This window comes from Delphinapterus leucas, chromosome 10, assembly GCF_059928025.1.
Source record: "Delphinapterus leucas isolate spDelLeu-1000000601 "Yukka" chromosome 10, BTC_Dleu_Yukka2, whole genome shotgun sequence".
NCBI classification, from domain to species: Eukaryota; Metazoa; Chordata; class Mammalia; order Artiodactyla; family Monodontidae; genus Delphinapterus; species Delphinapterus leucas.
The window spans coordinates 22729538-22745948 of record NC_143138.1 but is presented as its reverse complement, the minus strand read 5'-3'; the positions used below and the strand labels follow the sequence as shown (position 1 = coordinate 22745948).

Here is a 16411-nt window from a genome sequence, read left to right as displayed (position 1 = left end):
TGGAAATTCGATCTCATATATTCACTTAGATTTTATTATTTACAAGTTAAGTTACACAGCAGCTTTACACAGCATGAGATGGAAAGTAAAGGAGAAGAGAGAAGAGGGGAGGAAGCTGGCTCCTGAGGTCTTTGGCCACCTCCACCTCCTCCTCTTGTGCGTAGCAAGTCTTCCGTGCTGCCTCTGCCCCAGTTCCTGATCAGCCCTTGGAACACAGGTGTAAGTTGGGTTCTGGCTCCGACAGCCCCAGAGCCACCAGGGCTCCCACTAGCAGCTTCTTCACGGGCGTTGGGGGTGAGTGTGAAGGCATCAGCTGCAGGGAGAAAGGTTAATGCCAGCTGGTGGGATGTTCTACCCCATCACCCCACCCCTACACAGCCCTAGGACTCACTTTGTCTAGGCGATGGCGACAAATGAGGCCGTTGGAATTCAGGTAGAAGGTGGAATAGGCATCATAGGTCCTGGTGAAGGGAGAAAGGCTCACTGAGGGAGAAGGGGACTGGTCCCAAAGTTTAATTCAAGCATTTGTTTAAACTAGTAGTTCCTAAACTTTACTACATATTATATCACCTGGGGATCTTTTAAAAATCCTGAGGTTGTTCCCTGGCCCAATTAAATCAGAATGTCTGGCACCGATATTTTAAAAAGATTCCTGGATGATTCCACTGTGCAGCAAAGTTTGGGAACCACTGGTTTGGGCTGAGCCTAAGAATTTCTTGGGATTCTACTCTGTGCCAGAAATTTACCAGGTACTTTACCTAAGGTTGTGAGGCACCACTTATGAGACGGGAATTTTCATCTCTTCAATAAGTATTTGAGTACCTACTATGTGCCAGGTAATGTACATGAAGAAGCTGAGTTCAGAAGCTTCCTAATATATTCAGAGTCTCTATTTTTTGTTAGATTAAAGTAGACAAAAACAAGATCCTGCCCTCAAGGAGCCTGCAGTCAGGTCAGGGTAGATCCAGGATTGTCTAGAAGACTAGACCATAGATTCCCAAAAGGGTAAGATTAGGAAATTGTAGTGCGTTTCTTTTCTCACTTCTCTTACCGGTAAAGCTCTTCCTTGTCACGCTTATAGAAACGCAGAAAGAGTAGGTGGATGGGCAGCCCCACAAGCCGCCAGCGGGCTTGCAGGGTCCAATTCTCAGGGTGGCGGGTCAGCTGTAGAACCTCCAGCCGAAGCTGTGCAAAATAGTTCCAGGCCAGGAAGCGGCAGAGGGTCAGTGACAGAATGTACCATGTCCGGCCTCTGGGAGGAAGGAATGGGAAAGAAATCTCATGATGGCAGAATCAGAAAAACAAACTGGTATCTGACAGTGGGATGGGGAGCAGCAGTGAGAAGCAGCCTAGGACATTCTCTAATAAGTGAAAATAGCATTGGGTCCTTTTCCTCCCCAAGGCCCTACCCATTCGTGGATTCTCACTTGGTACGCATGTTCAGGATCTCATTGATGAATTCCACATCCGATGAGTAGAGAGTGTAGTCGTGGGAGTGAAGGAAGAGACTGGGCAGCTAGGTGGAAGAAGGCATCAGACCAGGAGGAAAGAAAAGATGATCCTATTTCTCAGTTTTCTATATTTAGTGTCTCTTTATTCATGAATGAAGGGTCATCTCATCCCATGTTTAACTTCCCTAATCCAAACTGAGGAGCATCTTTTCCTTGGGAAATGTTTATAACATATTTATATGCCCGTCTCATGGTTCCCAGAAAGAATCCAGTTGACTGACTCCCTATTTTTAAAAATTACCTACATCCCTTCCCATTTCGGACAAAGGCCACTTCTGAACTGACTTACCTCTTGTCTCAGTCTCTCGTACATGACAGCCAGGTGCTCCTCCATACTCGGATCTCCTGATGGAGTGGCTGGGGAAGAGTGGGCAGTCCCAGAGGCTTGGAAAGGTATCAAAGCCCCAGGACAGGGGCAGGGAGGTCCCTCAAATAGGCTCCTAAGCCCATCCAGGCAACCGCTGTGTAACTCAGGTCCTGGTCCCTCCTCCCCCTTTCCTGGGGGGAGAACCACCCATGGTGAGGTGAGGGCTTGGACCTGAGGGAGAGGTAGTGGGGGAGCTCGGGGAAGCAGCCGGGTGGGAGGGCTTGGGGGTGGGGGAGACCAGAAAAGAGGCAGAGATGGAGAAGTGGTTGTCACGGAGTGAGGCCAAAGAGGTGGGAATGGTAGGGCCCGTGGAGAAAGGTGGTCCTAAGGAGGAAGAACAAAAGGGAAAAAGGTAAGAATCCAGCTGCCTAATGCCCTGCCATCCAAACTGCCCATTAACAAGCTTCCAGTCCCACCTGCTCCTTCTGACAGGAGAGATGGAACTACTAGAGGGAAAATTCATCTCCATCTCTACTTAAAACAGGAGGAAACACTTTCCTGTGACAAAAGTACACATACCTCCCCCAAACATTAGCAAGTACTTTTAGATTTGTTTAAGATTCCAAACCCGTTTGGGGGCAGGTCTGCCTCTCTTACAGCAAGAATCATAAGAGTGCATATTTGAAGAATGAACAAATGAATAAGTTACAGGTCTTCTTGTACTGTGGCCTCTAACACAACTCCAGGAGTGTGTGAAGCAGAGGTTATATAGAGAAAAGTTAACATCCAAGTGGAACTAGGAGACTTTTGAGTTCCAATTCTATCATGTAACCTTAGGCACTATCTCATTTCCTCAGCCTGAGGGAATGTCCTCCTATAAACGAGGACGATGAAACCACACTGAGTTAGTATGAGGACTATATGAGATAATAATTGTAAATAAAACTTTGCGACCTGTTAAGCAGTAAGCTCATCATTCGGGCTCCTCTAATGACACGAAAAGGCCCAGGAGACTGTTAAAGGCTGGACCTCATGCCCCTGGTTTACTGATGTCGAAACTGCGATGAGGGAGAGGTCACCCAAAGTCAGGCCTGACCCGAGTCCCTGCGTTTCCAACGAACCCCCCCGAGGGGTCTCATTATCGGGAGAGCGGGCGGGCCGCGCGGGTACCTCTGTCCCCGACGGTGTCCCGGAGGCGCCGTCTCCGCCGGGGGCGTGGCCATCTTGCCCGCCCGGGCACAGGGGCCCGAACAGGGTCCACCCGGGCCGGCCTTCCCGCCGGGACCGCTATCCGGGTGCAAGATGCGCGGGCTGCAGAGCGCGGCCCGCAGGTCTGTCTGGTCGGCTCCCGGGAGGCGCCGCGAACTTCTCCGCCCCCTGCCCTTCAAATCACCTCCAGGCACAGGTAACCGCGGAAACGCGGGCGAAATGCGGACGCGCCCCACCGCCCCAACTTCCAGCCCGCCTGCCCCCGCAGGCCCGGGAGACCGACGTCCCGTGCTCTACAGGGCTGGCGGCGCCGCCCTCGGATCCCCACAACCCCTAACCCCTAAACGCGCCGCCCCGCACAGGTGGGAAGGAGCGGTGGGACGTCACTGCGCCTGCGCGACACGGGGCGCGCGCTCCGCCCCACACGCCGACTCTGGGGAGGGTCTCTCCCCGCCCCCTCTCCTCCCCTCCCGCTTCCCCTCTGCTCTTACCTGGGGACGAGCCTGGTAGGCACGGAGGCAGGGGCCGAGGCGCCGGGCCGCCCCCCGGCTGGGCTGGTACATGATCTTCCGGGAATGGAGACAGCACCTCCCGTGTCCGGCCTCCTCACAGGGGTGAGCGTGCCCCGGAGCCGGCTTCTTGAAGGGGAAAGGGGTGGGGGGGGGTGAAGGGCTGAGGGGAGGGAAACGGAGATGTTGCGCGCTTGCGCACTGCGGCGGGTTCCAGGGAGGCGGTGAGGCGCTGGGTCTGCAGCAAGTGCGCCTGCGCTCGCCGGATCGGAGGCTGCCTTAGCGCGCTTGCGCAGTAAATTAGCGGCCTCGAGCACTGCTCTCACCTGTGGCGCTTGCCCAAAAGTGGGCGATGATGGGGCTGAACGGGGCGCGCGAAGAGGGACGGGTGGGATTGAAATAATGACAATCGCGGTTTTCAGTAGCTCTCGTGATAAAAATAAATACTTTATTGCTGTGGTTAAAAATAAGATACAAATGACTTGGCACTTATAATAAAGCCTGTTGAATGAATGAATGAATGAATACATCCATTGTGAGGGCGGGCTTTGGCTAGGTCCTGTGTGAGAGAGAAATAATACTGACTTTGAAGGTGTGAGAGGGGGCTGCGGTCACCAAGGCCTGGTGCTGCGACGTTCCTGCAAGTTTCGAATGAACCTGGCGTTGAACATATCCCCACCCATTGTCCAGGACTGGGCTGGTGGAGCCTGGGCCTGTGGAGGAACTGTGTGCATGGGTTCCTCCCCAGACCCATGCTGTGACAAGACCTGCTCCTCACTGGCAGACCTAGTAGGTGGGAGATGGAGAGTGGGTTACAGGGGTACTAAAGGGAGAATTAAAATCACAGCTTCTTAAAGGGCTGACTGGCTCTTGTGTAGAGGATGTATGATGGGGTATGAGGCTGGAACCATTAGTGCTATGTCCAAACCTGAAACCCCTCAGAGACTGCCAAAGGGAAGCACTCGAGTCGAACCTATGGGGAAAGAGGCTTGTAGGGTGTTAGGTGGAAGGCTTTGTGGGAGGAGCTGGTGTCCAGTTCAGAGAGTGAGATTTAGGAGGAGGAAGTAGCTGAGTGTGATGTTAGGAAAGGAGTCAGAGGTGGTGCAAGGCTGGTAGGGGAGGGGTCAGACCTCACCTATTCTCTGTTTCCTGCTCCCCCTGCTTCAGTTCTTGGTTGCCTGTGGGAATACCAGGCATGTGCATGGGAAGGCTGGAGTAGGTAGTGAATATGGCCTACTCGATTTGCGGATAAGGAGATGAATAACTTACCTGTATTGGGGGATGAGGAATTCAACCGCCCATGGCGGCTATAGCTGCAGCTTTGGGCTACCAGCCCTGGGGGAGTCCTGCTGTAGAAGAAATGTGAGATGATGGGGAAAAGGCTACAGGATGAAAGATGAGTGGGTATGGAGGAATCAGGAGAATAATAAAAGGAACAGCACAGGAACAGAGAGAGGGGTAGTTATCATTCCTATGGGATTTTAATCTAAGTTGTGCCCCAGAAAAGGGAAGGGAGCTCATTTTATACCCCAAGGTTTTCTGAAGCAGTCCTGACTTGCTGCTTTATTACTCCTAGTTGAGGTCATGTGTTAAAAGTAAGGCCAAATGTGCTCCAAATCATGTCATAAAAACAAATTCAGGGGAATTCCGTGGCGGTCCAGTCGTTAGGACTCCATGCTTCCACTGCAGGGGGCACAGGTTCAATCCCTGGTTGGGGCCTGGTCGGGGAACTAAGATCCCACAAGCCGCGTGGTTCGGCCAAACACACACACACACACACACACACACACACACACACACACACACCAGATTCACATATATGCAAAAAAAAATTTTTTTGTTGGACCAGGTGCCCTGATGTTTGGTTTGGAAAACATGATTACCTTAATTTTAGGATACTTCAGCCAGAGGGAAATAGAGAGTGGTAAGGCTGAATTTAGGAAAAGGACTGTCTTGAGAAAGAGATCCAAGGGTTTAGTGAGGGAGAGGCCAGGAAACTAGCGGGAAGAGGAATTCAGGAAACAATTAGGGGACTGTTATCAGGAGGCAATTAGTGGATCCCAGAGATGTTAGTAAATCTTAACATCTCAGCAAGGGCTGGCCTGGGGTAAAGGGTAGAAGTGACTAGGGAGAGCTAGAGGTTTCTGGAGAGAATGGAGGAGTAGATATAGAAGGCTACACAGAGGGATCCAGCGACTACATGAGAGGAGACAATCCGCAGAAGATCCCACAATGAAGATGGGGACAGGCAGACACCAGATCCTGCAAGGGGAGCTCTAAGGCTCCTTGCTGGAAGATCTGCAGATCTCAGAGGTGAGGGAGAGAGAGGGAGAGAGGTCCTGAGATCCCAGGAAAATAAGGGGTGACGCACAAACGAGGCTGAGACCTTAAGGGTTGTTTGGTGTTTTTTTTTTTTCTTTTGTAGTTTTTATCATTGAAAATGTCCATTTAAAAAACACAAAAGAATTCACACTTTATTCAGACAACACTGAGAGGGAGAAGAAAAAGGAATGAGTCAGAAGAGAGGGAGATCCTGCTCCCAAGGATTTCGGGGAATACAGTAGGGGTATCAACTAGCACACATCCAGAGGGTAGGGAGGGGGAAGGATGTTCTATACCCTGGGTATGGAGCAGGGAAGAAGGTTCTTGCTATGGAGGAAAGAAGAAAGGAAGGCCAGAGGAGGAGTTCCCCCATCATCTCAAGACAATCTCACAAGACAGGAATCTATCAGCATCTAGCGACCGGGGAGGGATGGCTGCGAGAGGGTATTCCAGGAGCTAATAGAGCCTTGAGACTCAGGCTTAGCTTCTGAAACTTGGCTAAGAGTGATCCTAGGGTGCTTGCTGGGATCTACTGCCAAGAAACAAACTCCCTCACAGAACCTGGACCCAGGGGAAGTGGTGGTGTCTGTAGAAGTGTGGCGACTCTGGAGCCTCAAAGCAGACATCAGCTCGGGGGTCCCCTGACAGATACACATACACACAACATGTGGAAATTAAGAGTTTGGCAATGTTGAGTGGATCCCTTGGGGAGCTGGTAAGTCCCTGTCCTACCTGAAGCAGAGCTCACTCACTGGCTGGCGTCAGCAGGCTGATAGGGTAGCTGTGGTCGGTAGCACGAAGCAGTATTAGAGCTACCAGGAGACAGTGTAGTGGGACTATAAGATTCATTCCATGGACAAGACTCTTTAAAAGGTTTCCCTGGTAGAGAAGGCCCTTGGACCTTCCATGGTGTTCTAGAATCTGACTGCAAGCAAGACTATGCTTCTCTGGATAATTAGTAGGAGCCGCCCAACCAAGAAGTCTGGCAGCAAATGGGCTGTCTGTGGGAGAGTGTTCAGAGCCCGAGTTACGAGAGAGGGGGTGCTTTCTATGGTAAGAAAAGCTACAAAGCATTAGGCCATCTGGGACCCTGACAACCCAGTTGTCCAAGAAAGGGGAAGAGGGAATCCTATGGGCTCTGTCAGGTTCCCCTGGATGCTGGGGGATACAATGGAAGATCCGGTCTGGGGTTCTCAGGGAGGGAGTCTCTGCCCTTGCCAGGTCTCCCAGGGAGGGGAGAGGCTTAGCTGTCTGTCAGTATCGACTCTCATCAGAGCGGGGAAGGGAGCTGTGGAAGGATGTTATGGACAGGAGGAGGGGAGAGGGGAAATGGGGGGGAGAGAAAAACAGAAAGAGAAGTCAGAGGTGAAGAGAAAGCTGGGGAGAGAAAAAAAGGAGAGGCCCACTCTCTGCCTGCCGGGATGGGCTCCTGCCACACAAGGCACTGACCCAGGGCTGGTGGCTCCCCAAACTGTGTCAGAGATCCTGCCCCTTCCCAGCAAATGTTAAACCATGATTTCCCCAATCTTAGAGGCTCAGTCACCCACCCAACGGATCTGTGTTCTTCCTGTGCTTCCTCCCAGCTCTCCCTTAAACTAGAGTCCCTAGACTCTACATAAAGTCCTATTCTGCTCCTTCACTGTAATTTATTTCCAGACCACTCCCATAAATATTTTCCAATATATTCTTCTTGAAAGGTTTCAGGACTCTCCAGTCTTCCTGTCCTATTGCTTCATGTCTCTGATGGATTTACACTGCCCTCTGCCATTTCTAACACCCTGTCCGACAGTCTTGACATTCCCTAACCCTCCAGCTCCATTACCTGGTGCGGCGACGCTGGGCTGGGCTGCCGCCTGGGTCAGTAGCAAGCAGAAGGCGGGCGGTGGGGTGCGGGGGGCAGAGGCGCAGGGAACGCAGCAGCTCCTGTTCTGGCACGAAGGGGCGGAGGGGACCCCGTTCTGGCGAGTTTCCCAGGCTGCTGGAGCGTGGGGGTGGGTGGGCTGGAGGTGTAGCACGGCGAGGGGCCCTGTTCAAGGGCCAGGGAGGCTCCACAGCTACCTTCAGAACTGGGGAGAGGGAGAAAAAAGAGCAAGACAGAGAAGAAAAAGGAAAGGGAAGAGAGTCATGACAGCAAAGATTAGAGTAGAAAAAAGAGAAATCAGAGCCTTTAGAGAGAACAAATCTTTCCCCTGGGTTAAGGCCCCCCCAGGCCCAGACCCCCTACCCCAGTCTTACATTCTCGGTCACTAGAGGAGTATGGCTTTATGTCTCCCTCTGCTCTCTTGGGTGGCAGCTTCCTTGCTGGAGCTGGCAGTGGAGAGGACACAGGCAAGGTAAGCATTAGGAGGCATACTGTGCACCCCTTCACTACCCCCCACGACCCCAAACCTCTGATCCCTGACACCACAGTTCCTCCGGGGAAAGGAGACTTCAGTTCCACCGCAGAAGCAGCTCTGTGGCACTGCCATCACACCAAAAGGGAATTCGGGGGGAAGGCTGGAGCATTTTGAGGAGAGCCAGAAGGAGTAGGCTGAATGCAGAGTTGGGGGGAAAGATCTGGGGGAGACTGTGGGGCCTGGGATACGCAAGAGAAGGGCAGCCAAGGGAGGCGAGCTCTTACTGTCAGTGGGCGCTGTCAGGCCCCCCTGGGATTCTGGGGCAGTGGAATGGTCCCAGCTGGGCCACCGAGGACCCCAGGTCCCTCTAGATGAGACGGACAAAGCCCTTGGTTAATCAGGAATCGCTTTGGAGAGGTCAGGGGAGGCTGGGGTGGGGCAGAACCTCCCCTTCCGGAGCAAAGAGATTTACGTTTTATAAGGGGAAAAAAAGGATGAGGTAAAAACACAAACACCTGGAAAGGAGTCACCAGACAGAGTAAATGGGAGGCTAACGGACTGTCCCAGCCCTGTCTCCAGCCTCCTCACTTCTCCACTTGCCCCTCCCTTTCCCTCTCAAGAGGTTCTTTCTCCATCACACGTGGCAAATGAGAGACTGCCCAGCGGATCCACTTAAACTTTAGGGTCCCTCCCGTGTGGACCTGGTCCTCACCGTCCTTGTTGGCTCTCCCTCCCTCTCACAGCTTTGGTCAGCAGGAGCTAGATGGGGGAAGCCTTGGAAAGCAGAGCCGGTCACGGATCTGAACTGCCTCTCTATGCCTGACATTGGTGGATGCTAATCACTGTTGAGAGATTGCTGTCTGGGTGGTGGTTACTCTGTTTCCTGGCCACCGAGGAGGTGAGAGAGCTAGCCACAGAGCCAGCTCCTTCAGCAAAGGGCCCTTCTGTGCAAATGCGCACAGCACGGCCAGCAGAAGGCTGTGCCCCTCGGCCTTGAGAAGGAGGAAGGGGTGCGGCTCAGCCTGGCAGGGAGCATGTGTGTGGATGAGGATGGAATGTGGAACCTGGGCAGCATTTCAGTACCTCCTAGGTATGGTTTCTCCAGATCAATTTCATTATTTGGTTGGAAATGTTACAAATTCTGAGTGTTATCTTCTAAAACTAGTATTTAAGCTTTGGGCCATTCATGTCACTATTCTATGACTGGAAATGGAAGGGCTGACGGCACTTGCCTGTCCCTCACTGGCTGACAGAAGCCTGAGGAGTTTATGAAGGAACATGACTCTGGCCTATTTTGATGGGCCTGAAGCAGCAAGAGGCTCCATCAATGTCAACTGTCAAACAGGCTTCCAATGAGCTTGCTTAGTTGAAAGTCTTGCCAAATATAAATACACTCAGCTCCCATGAGGGCAGAGGACATGGGTAATGTCTGCTGGGGACTTGGGTTGCTTTAGAATTCTCCCAAACTGCCCACAGATTGCACTGAGTTCCCAGTGGCCTCCAGAGTGACTAGCCATCACAGAACTACAGATCCACCCATTAATGCAGCTTTACCAGCGGGCATAGGATCGACCGCAGCAGCACAAGAGTGTCGAGTTGCCCTCAGAGAGGTAGCAGGGGGCCCTGTGAGGAAGGAAGCGGTGGTGCCCCTCAGTGAGGGGTCCCGTGGGACCAAGAATCCACCTCCTTCCTTCCCCCCACCCCAACTGCTTGACCAACACACACAAGGTGAGAAAACTTACGATGCTGATGGGCAAAGAATCCTTCGAAGATCACGAAGTTGTTCACCTGTAAGATGAAACAAGCGAAATATATTTGTCCATTCAGCCACTCAGCACATACTTGCGTATAGAACCCTGTGCTAGAAAAACCACAGTGGGAGGAACGAAAGCCAGCCTTCCTGTCCTTGTTGACAGACTTAGTCAAAATCTCAGACCCTGACAAGCTAATCCTAAAGTTGAATTGCAGAGGACCTCGAATAGCCAAAATAATCTTCAAGATTAACAAAGGAATAACAAATCTGGGGAGGATTCATACTTCCTGATTTCAAAACTTACTACAAAGCTACAGTAATCAAAATAGTGTGGTAGAGGCACAGGATAGACATAGAGACTAATGGAATGAATAGAGTTCAGAAATAAACCCATGTGTCTATGGTCAATTGATTTTCAATAAAGGTGCCAAGACCATTCAACAGGGAAAGTATAACTTCTTCAACAACTGGTGTTTGGATAACTGAGTATCTACATGCAAGATAATTAATTTGGACCAAAAAATAGCTAAAAATGGATCAAACAGCTAAATGTAAGAGCTAACACTGTGAAACTCTTAGAAGGAAACATTGAGGAAAATCTTGATGACTTTGGACATGGTTTCTTAAATATGACACCAAAAGCATAAGCAACAAAAGGAAAAAATAAATTACACTTCATCAAAAGTAAGAACTTTTATGCGTCAAAAGACACTATCAAGAAAATGAAAAGCGGGGCTTCCCTGGTGGCGCAGTGGTTGAGAGTCCGCCTGCGGGTGCAGGGGACAGGGGTTCGTGCCCTGGTCCGGGAGGATCCCACATGCCACGGAGCAACTAAGCCCATGCGCCACAACTACTGGGCCTGCGCTCTAGAGCCCACAAACCACAACTAGTGAGCCCGTGTGCCACAACTACTGAAGCTTGCGTGCCTACAGCCCAGGTTCCACAACAAGAGAAGCCACCGCAATGAGAAGCCTGCGCACCGCAATGAAGAGTAGCCCTGCTCACCGCAACTAGAGAAAGCCGCATGAAGCAACAAAGACCCAGTGCAACCAAAAATAAAATAATAATTAATTTTTAAAAAAAGGGCAAAGACTTGAATAAACATTTCTCCAAAGAAGATATACAAATGGCCAATAAGCACTTGAAAAGATGCTCAACATCATTAGTCATTAGGGAAATGCAAATCAAAACACAAAGAGATACAACTTCACAACCATTATTATGGCTATTATAAAAAGAACAAAGAAAAATAAATTTTGGTGAGGATGTCAAGATACCAGAGCTACCACACATTGCTGATGGAGATGTAAAATGTTGCAGTCATTGTGGAAAAACCGCTTCTCAGTTCCTCTAAGAGTTAAACACAGGATTACCATATGACCCAGCAATTCTACTCTTAGGTATATACCCAGGAAAACTGGAAATATATGTGCTTGGAGACATGGCTTGCCTAAAGTCTAGTAGCTACAAGTGGCAGAACTGGGTTTCAAATCCCAGACTCCTGATTCTAGTTGAGGCATTTCAGCCAGGAATACAGTGTAGTCATTAGAGGGGGCTATGGGTTCAAATTCAAGCTCTACCATTTATTAGCTGTGCAAACTTGGTCAAGTCACTAATCTGTATAAACCCAAAATGGGGTCAATAGTGGCAACTACCTCAAAGAAATGTACAAGGATCAACAGAGATAATGCATGTAGATACCACACAGAGCTCATGAAACATCAGTTGTTACTGGGTTGGCCAAAAAGTTCGTTCGGGTTTTCCAGGCAGATGTTACACAAAAACTGGAACGAACTTTTTGGCCAACCCAATATTATTTACACTCTATACTGCCCTGCTCTTACATGTTACCTGGGTAATGCATTTGATGCTGGATACTGTGTTTCTTCCGTTGCTCTCTGCTGCCTCTTAATGGAAAAATGATGTCCTACTCTGGGAGCACAGTCTAAGGAGACCCTGTCTATCTCCTGCTGTAATGTCTACCAACCCACCCACCCTCATCCTTCCCCAACAAGCATATGCCCAGCACTCCAGCCAAACAAAACTGCTTGCAGTGCCCTGAAAGGTAGATTAATATCTCTCTGACTCTGCTCGTGCTGGTTCCTACATGAAAAGCACCTTAGCCTGCCCACTTCTGTCCACCTGACGAACACCTTTCAAGATTAAGTCAAGCCTAACTCGCTTTATGCCCCCTCTGTAAGCACACCAATTAATCACGTTACAAGGGATTAACTATCCGTGCTCCTACCCAAGGCTCGCTTGTCAACCCAATCCCAAGCCCACTCAATGACACTGCTTCAGCAATTCTTCCCACTTTCTCTGACATCAGATTTTCTTTCTGAGTCATTCTTATGCTGTTCATTTTTATGCAACTGAAAAGAATCAACCCTCTCTTGATCCATATCCCCCTCTAGCTCTTGCTCTATTTCTGTTCACATTAAAGCAGCATTTAAAAGAGTGGCCTATTCTTGCTGCCTCCAGTTCTGAGCTTCTCAATCTCCTAAAGCCACTCCATCCAGGCTTCCACCCACGAGTGTGCTGAAACCGCTTGTCAGGAACACCAGTGGCTTCAGGCAGCTAAATCCAATGGTCACTTCCCAGACCTCTTCTTACCTCACTGATCAGTAGCATTTGACTCAGTAAGCCATTCCTTCCTTTTGCAAACACTTTCTTCACTGGCCTTGCAGGTCACTTTACTTCTAAGTTTGCATCTACTTCACTAGTCACTCCTCAGCTGCATTTGCTGCTGCTTCTCCTTCCTGACTTTCCAAGAGTGCCCAAGGGCTCAAGTCCTTGGACCACTTCTTTATAGATACTCACTCCACGGCTGTTTCATCCTGTCTCACTGCTTTCAGTACCCTACGTGTGGTGAAAACTCTCCACCCCGAACCTCTTCTCTGAACTCCAGGGAAGTAACCAACCTGGACTCATCACGGACATCTCCAATTAACATATTCAATATGGACTCCTACTATTTTTCCCCAAAGCTGCTCCACCTTCCATCAGTTAATGCAATGCCATCCTTCCAAGTGCTCAGGCCAACAACTTTGGGATCACCCTTAACTCCCTCTTTTTTTTCAGTCTATCAAGAAAAATTATTTGCTTTAACTTCAAAATACCTAAAATCTGACCACTCCTTACCATCTCTACTGCTACCATTTTAGACTGAGCCACCACCATTTTTCAGCAGGATTGCTGCTTCCTAACTTGCTTGTACCCTCACTCCTCTACTACCTATTCTTAACAGGCAAAGTGCTCTGGTTTAAAGTAAGTCACATCATATTCTCCCTCTGTTCAAACCCCTCTGATGGCTCTCCTTTTCTCACTTAAAGGCCAAAGTCTTTGCAATAGCCTATAGAGTCCTAAATGTCTTTCCTCCCCCATTACTGCTCTGATCTCATCTACCACACTTCCCCCTCACTCATGCTGCTCTAGGCACACCAGCCAATTTTCCAGGCGCACTCCCACCTCATGGCCTTTGCACTAGCCATTCCCTTTGCCTGGGATGCTCCCCCTCCAGATATTACTTAGCTCATAGTCTCACCTCTTTAAGTTATTGCTCAAGTGACACTTTCTCAGTGAGGCCTTTCCTGCTTATCCCATTTAAACCTGCAATCCCACACACTCCCATCCTCACATGGCACTCCCAAGCCTTCTTACTTGCTCTCGTTTTCCTAGAGCACTTATCATCAATCATAGTATATACTTGTTTATTACGTTTGTCTGTCTCCCCACGTAGAATACAAGCTCCGTGAGAACAGAGACTTTTATCTGTTTCATTGAATAAAGTCTTTCTAGAGCCCAGAACAGTGTCAGGTACTCTAATATATATATGTTGAATGAATGGACAGCATTAGCACCATTATATTGCATCTACTTATAAACAAACCACCTTCCCCAAAATAGACCAAATCTCCCTGAGGACAGGGAATGTATATTATTCTGAGCCCTTACTAAATCTTGATAGACTAGGTAATGGTCTATGTGAAAACAAGGAGATGAAAATGAGCTGATTAAATAAACCTATTATTGGGTGTACACAACAGCCCATGATGAAGAATTAAAATAGATGACAGGGCTTCCCTGGTGGCGCAGTGGTTGAGAGTCTGCCTGCCGATGCAGGGGACACGGGTTCGTGCCCCAGTCCGGGAAGATCCCACATGCCGCGGAGTGGCTGGGCCCGTGAGCCATGGCTGCTGGGCCTGCACGTCCGGAGCCTGTGCTCCGCAACGGGATAGGCCACAACAGTGAGAGGCCCGCGTACCGCACACACACACAAAAAAGATGAGAGTGAAATAGCTGCAGGATGAGAGATGGTACCATGCCCCCCCAGAACTTACCTGTATAAAATAAGTCCTATATAATAGGGAATAAGGAGTGCATGGAAAGTGCCACTTGTTTGCCACAAAAAAAATAATAAATTCAGTGGGAATGTTCAGTGGGGTCTACTCTCTGAAACCTCTAACCTGTGGGACTGTGGTCTCCAGGCTGTAGTGTTTATTCAGGAACTTCAGCAGCTTCTGTGAGGGTCGGTCAATAGCCAGTTGATGTGGTTCAACTCGCTCCTTCTGCAGGCAACAGGAGACTCAGGGTAGGAGCAGGCATGGGGAAAGCAGGCCAATAGGAACCCAGTCACCTGGGAAGGATATGGGAACATGGGGGGTGGGAGGGTGGGAGGCAGGGCCTCTGGAAGGACTCAGGACAAGGGGCCTTTGATCTCCATTTTGGATGAACTGGTGAAGAGATAAGTAATACCTGCAACATATACTGGAAGAGTTCTCGTCCATGGCCATGGCGTTGAAGTGACTCATGGATGTAAAAGTCCAAGATGCAAAGTGGTTCTACCTCATTGTGAGCCTCACGGTCATCCTAAGAGGTAAAAGAACAACAAAGATCTTCTAGGACCCAGACATCATTGCCACCTTCCAATCTCCAGCACTTCTGTTCTCAGGAGCCAAGGCATATGAACTTTCAGTTTCCAATGACACTCACCAATACAAAGAGTTTCTTATATCCAACTTTAAGGAAGCCAACAATGGCTCCTTTTCCAGCCCTGTAGGTTGGGGAAAATAACAATAATTAGCAGCTATCTGGAAGAGGTAGAGTCAAAAAAGGGAGAGGGGCTGGGAGAGGGAGGAATTAAGTATAGGGTAGAACGGTATTTGGCACTCACATTCGAGCTGAAGTATCTTTGAGTATATACATAACGTGGCGGTTACTCTGCATCCTTGATGCACTGGTGATGGGAGCAGGAAGATGCTGGGCCTGCCAGGAATTTGAAGACAGACTTTCTACAAGTCCCTTCCACAGGACCCAGGCCTCCCTTACCAACTGTCCCCAGAGAGGCCTCCCTTTACTCCATGTAGACTCCACATTACCTTAGCAGAAGCCTTGCCCAGTTCATCTACAATGGTCATAATTTGCTGCTGCAGATCAACACTACAGAAAGAGAGGAGATCAAGAGTCAGATACTCACTGAATTAGAGGGTCCTAGGCACTCACTCCCTGGGAATCTGGGCGATAACCGCAACCCCAGTTCAGTACTTCAGGCCCTCTGCCTTTACCTTGGAATCTTCCAACCTGATTTCCCACCCCACTCTTCTGGAACCCAAACTTTTGCCACACCTCCTTTCAGTGTGGTACACTCCCTCCTCCCTTGAAGTTATTGTGGGGAAGCAGGAAGGGCAGGTCAACCACATCCTTTGGTTGGAACCACGATGGGACCAAGGGATGAAAGGTGACAGATTCAAGCCCCAATCTACCCCGCCAGTTCTAGGATCAAATGTCACCAAAAAGGCGAGCCAGGACATCAAAAGGAGCAGACACTAGTCAGTGAGAAGGGGGCGTGGTGCCTGGACCAGGTTTCGAGAGGAACCGGGAGAGAAGGGCCGTGGGGCAGGTTTGAGATGTCACCGGGCCGGCGTTGTGGTTCCGGGTCGGCGGGCCGGTGGCCGTAGGTGCTGGTCTAGCACCGTGATCCGCTCCGGGAGCAGCGCGTCCACATCGAACGGGAACTCCATGGCCCATTGTGCGCGGCCGGACCCGCCCCACGCGACGTCACTTCCGCCCCTCCGCCACCGCCCCGCCCACCGCCAGCTTTACTTCCCCTGCCGCGCCCCCGGGTCCCTAGGGGGTCGCACCACCCCCCCCCCCCACCACCACCGCCCCCCACCCACCGCCGCCCCCCACCCACCACCATCCCGGCAGCCGGCCCGGAGACCCCGTTCTTTTTGCCAGACCAGCTGTCACTTAGCAACGCCACTCGTCCCATCCGCGCCTCCCACGGCAGCGGGTGCCATAGCAACGCATTTTTCTTAGGCCTAGTGTCTCACTCCCCAACCCTTTAGCCCCTCAGTGGGAACACTGCGCATCGGGCACAGGGGGGCACAAGTGATCATCACATAATGGCACAACTGCTCATCCCAGGTGGCTTCTGGTCCCAAGAGTGCACTGATCGGACTGGG

General features: G+C 50.4%; 2 protein-coding genes across 8 annotated transcripts; both read right to left on the bottom strand.

Moving 5' to 3' along the window:
- Positions 1 to 13: 13 nt before the first annotated feature.
- C10H6orf136 (chromosome 10 C6orf136 homolog) lies at positions 14 to 3758 on the bottom strand. 2 transcript variants are annotated; one of them, XM_022566151.3, is made up of 6 exons: positions 3519 to 3758; positions 1801 to 2202; positions 1428 to 1516; positions 1052 to 1252; positions 392 to 461; positions 14 to 313 (listed from the first exon to the last, which is right to left on the bottom strand). In XM_022566151.3, the coding sequence occupies exons 1-6, from the start codon at positions 3588 to 3590 to the stop codon at positions 200 to 202; spliced, it is 948 nt and encodes a 315-aa protein (XP_022421859.1). In that variant the 5' UTR covers positions 3591 to 3758; the 3' UTR covers positions 14 to 199. The 2 variants fall into 2 exon arrangements, with proteins under 2 accessions (XP_022421859.1, XP_022421861.1); XM_022566153.3 differs by having other exon boundaries at positions 1801 to 1868; positions 3519 to 3723.
- A 206-nt stretch (positions 3759 to 3964) lies between these two features.
- ATAT1 (alpha tubulin acetyltransferase 1) lies at positions 3965 to 16039 on the bottom strand. Of its 6 annotated transcripts, none has more exons than XM_022566144.3 (13): positions 15861 to 16039; positions 15326 to 15386; positions 15121 to 15212; positions 14940 to 15000; positions 14703 to 14816; positions 14414 to 14515; positions 9937 to 9982; positions 9749 to 9817; positions 8094 to 8165; positions 7681 to 7924; positions 4806 to 4885; positions 4672 to 4714; positions 3965 to 4322 (listed from the first exon to the last, which is right to left on the bottom strand). In XM_022566144.3, the coding sequence occupies exons 1-13, from the start codon at positions 15965 to 15967 to the stop codon at positions 4148 to 4150; spliced, it is 1266 nt and encodes a 421-aa protein (XP_022421852.1). In that variant the 5' UTR covers positions 15968 to 16039; the 3' UTR covers positions 3965 to 4147. The 6 variants fall into 6 exon arrangements, with proteins under 6 accessions (XP_022421852.1, XP_022421850.1, XP_022421853.1 ...); XM_022566142.2 differs by having other exon boundaries at positions 15573 to 15953; XM_022566145.3 differs by lacking the exon at positions 9749 to 9817.
- Between the last annotated feature and the right edge of the window lie 372 nt (positions 16040 to 16411).

Coding starts and splice junctions, on each gene's coding strand:
- C10H6orf136 (XM_022566151.3), bottom strand. CDS start 3,590: ATGTACCAGCCCAGCCGGGGGGCGGCCCGGCGCCTCGGCCCCTGCCTC. Junction 2,203..3,518: donor CCTACCAGGCTCGTCCCCAG/GTAAGAGCAGAG, acceptor CTTCCTCCTTAG/GACCACCTTTCTCCACGGGC. Junction 314..391: donor GTCGCCATCGCCTAGACAAA/GTGAGTCCTAGG, acceptor TTCTCCCTGCAG/CTGATGCCTTCACACTCACC.
- ATAT1 (XM_022566142.2), bottom strand. CDS start 15,757: ATGTCCTGGCTCGCCTTTTTGGTGACATTTGATCCTAGAACTGGCGGG. Junction 14,817..14,939: donor ATAAGAAACTCTTTGTATTG/GTGAGTGTCATT, acceptor TTTACCTCTTAG/GATGACCGTGAGGCTCACAA. Junction 4,323..4,671: donor GAGCAGGAAACAGAGAATAG/GTGAGGTCTGAC, acceptor CCCACCTACTAG/GTCTGCCAGTGAGGAGCAGG.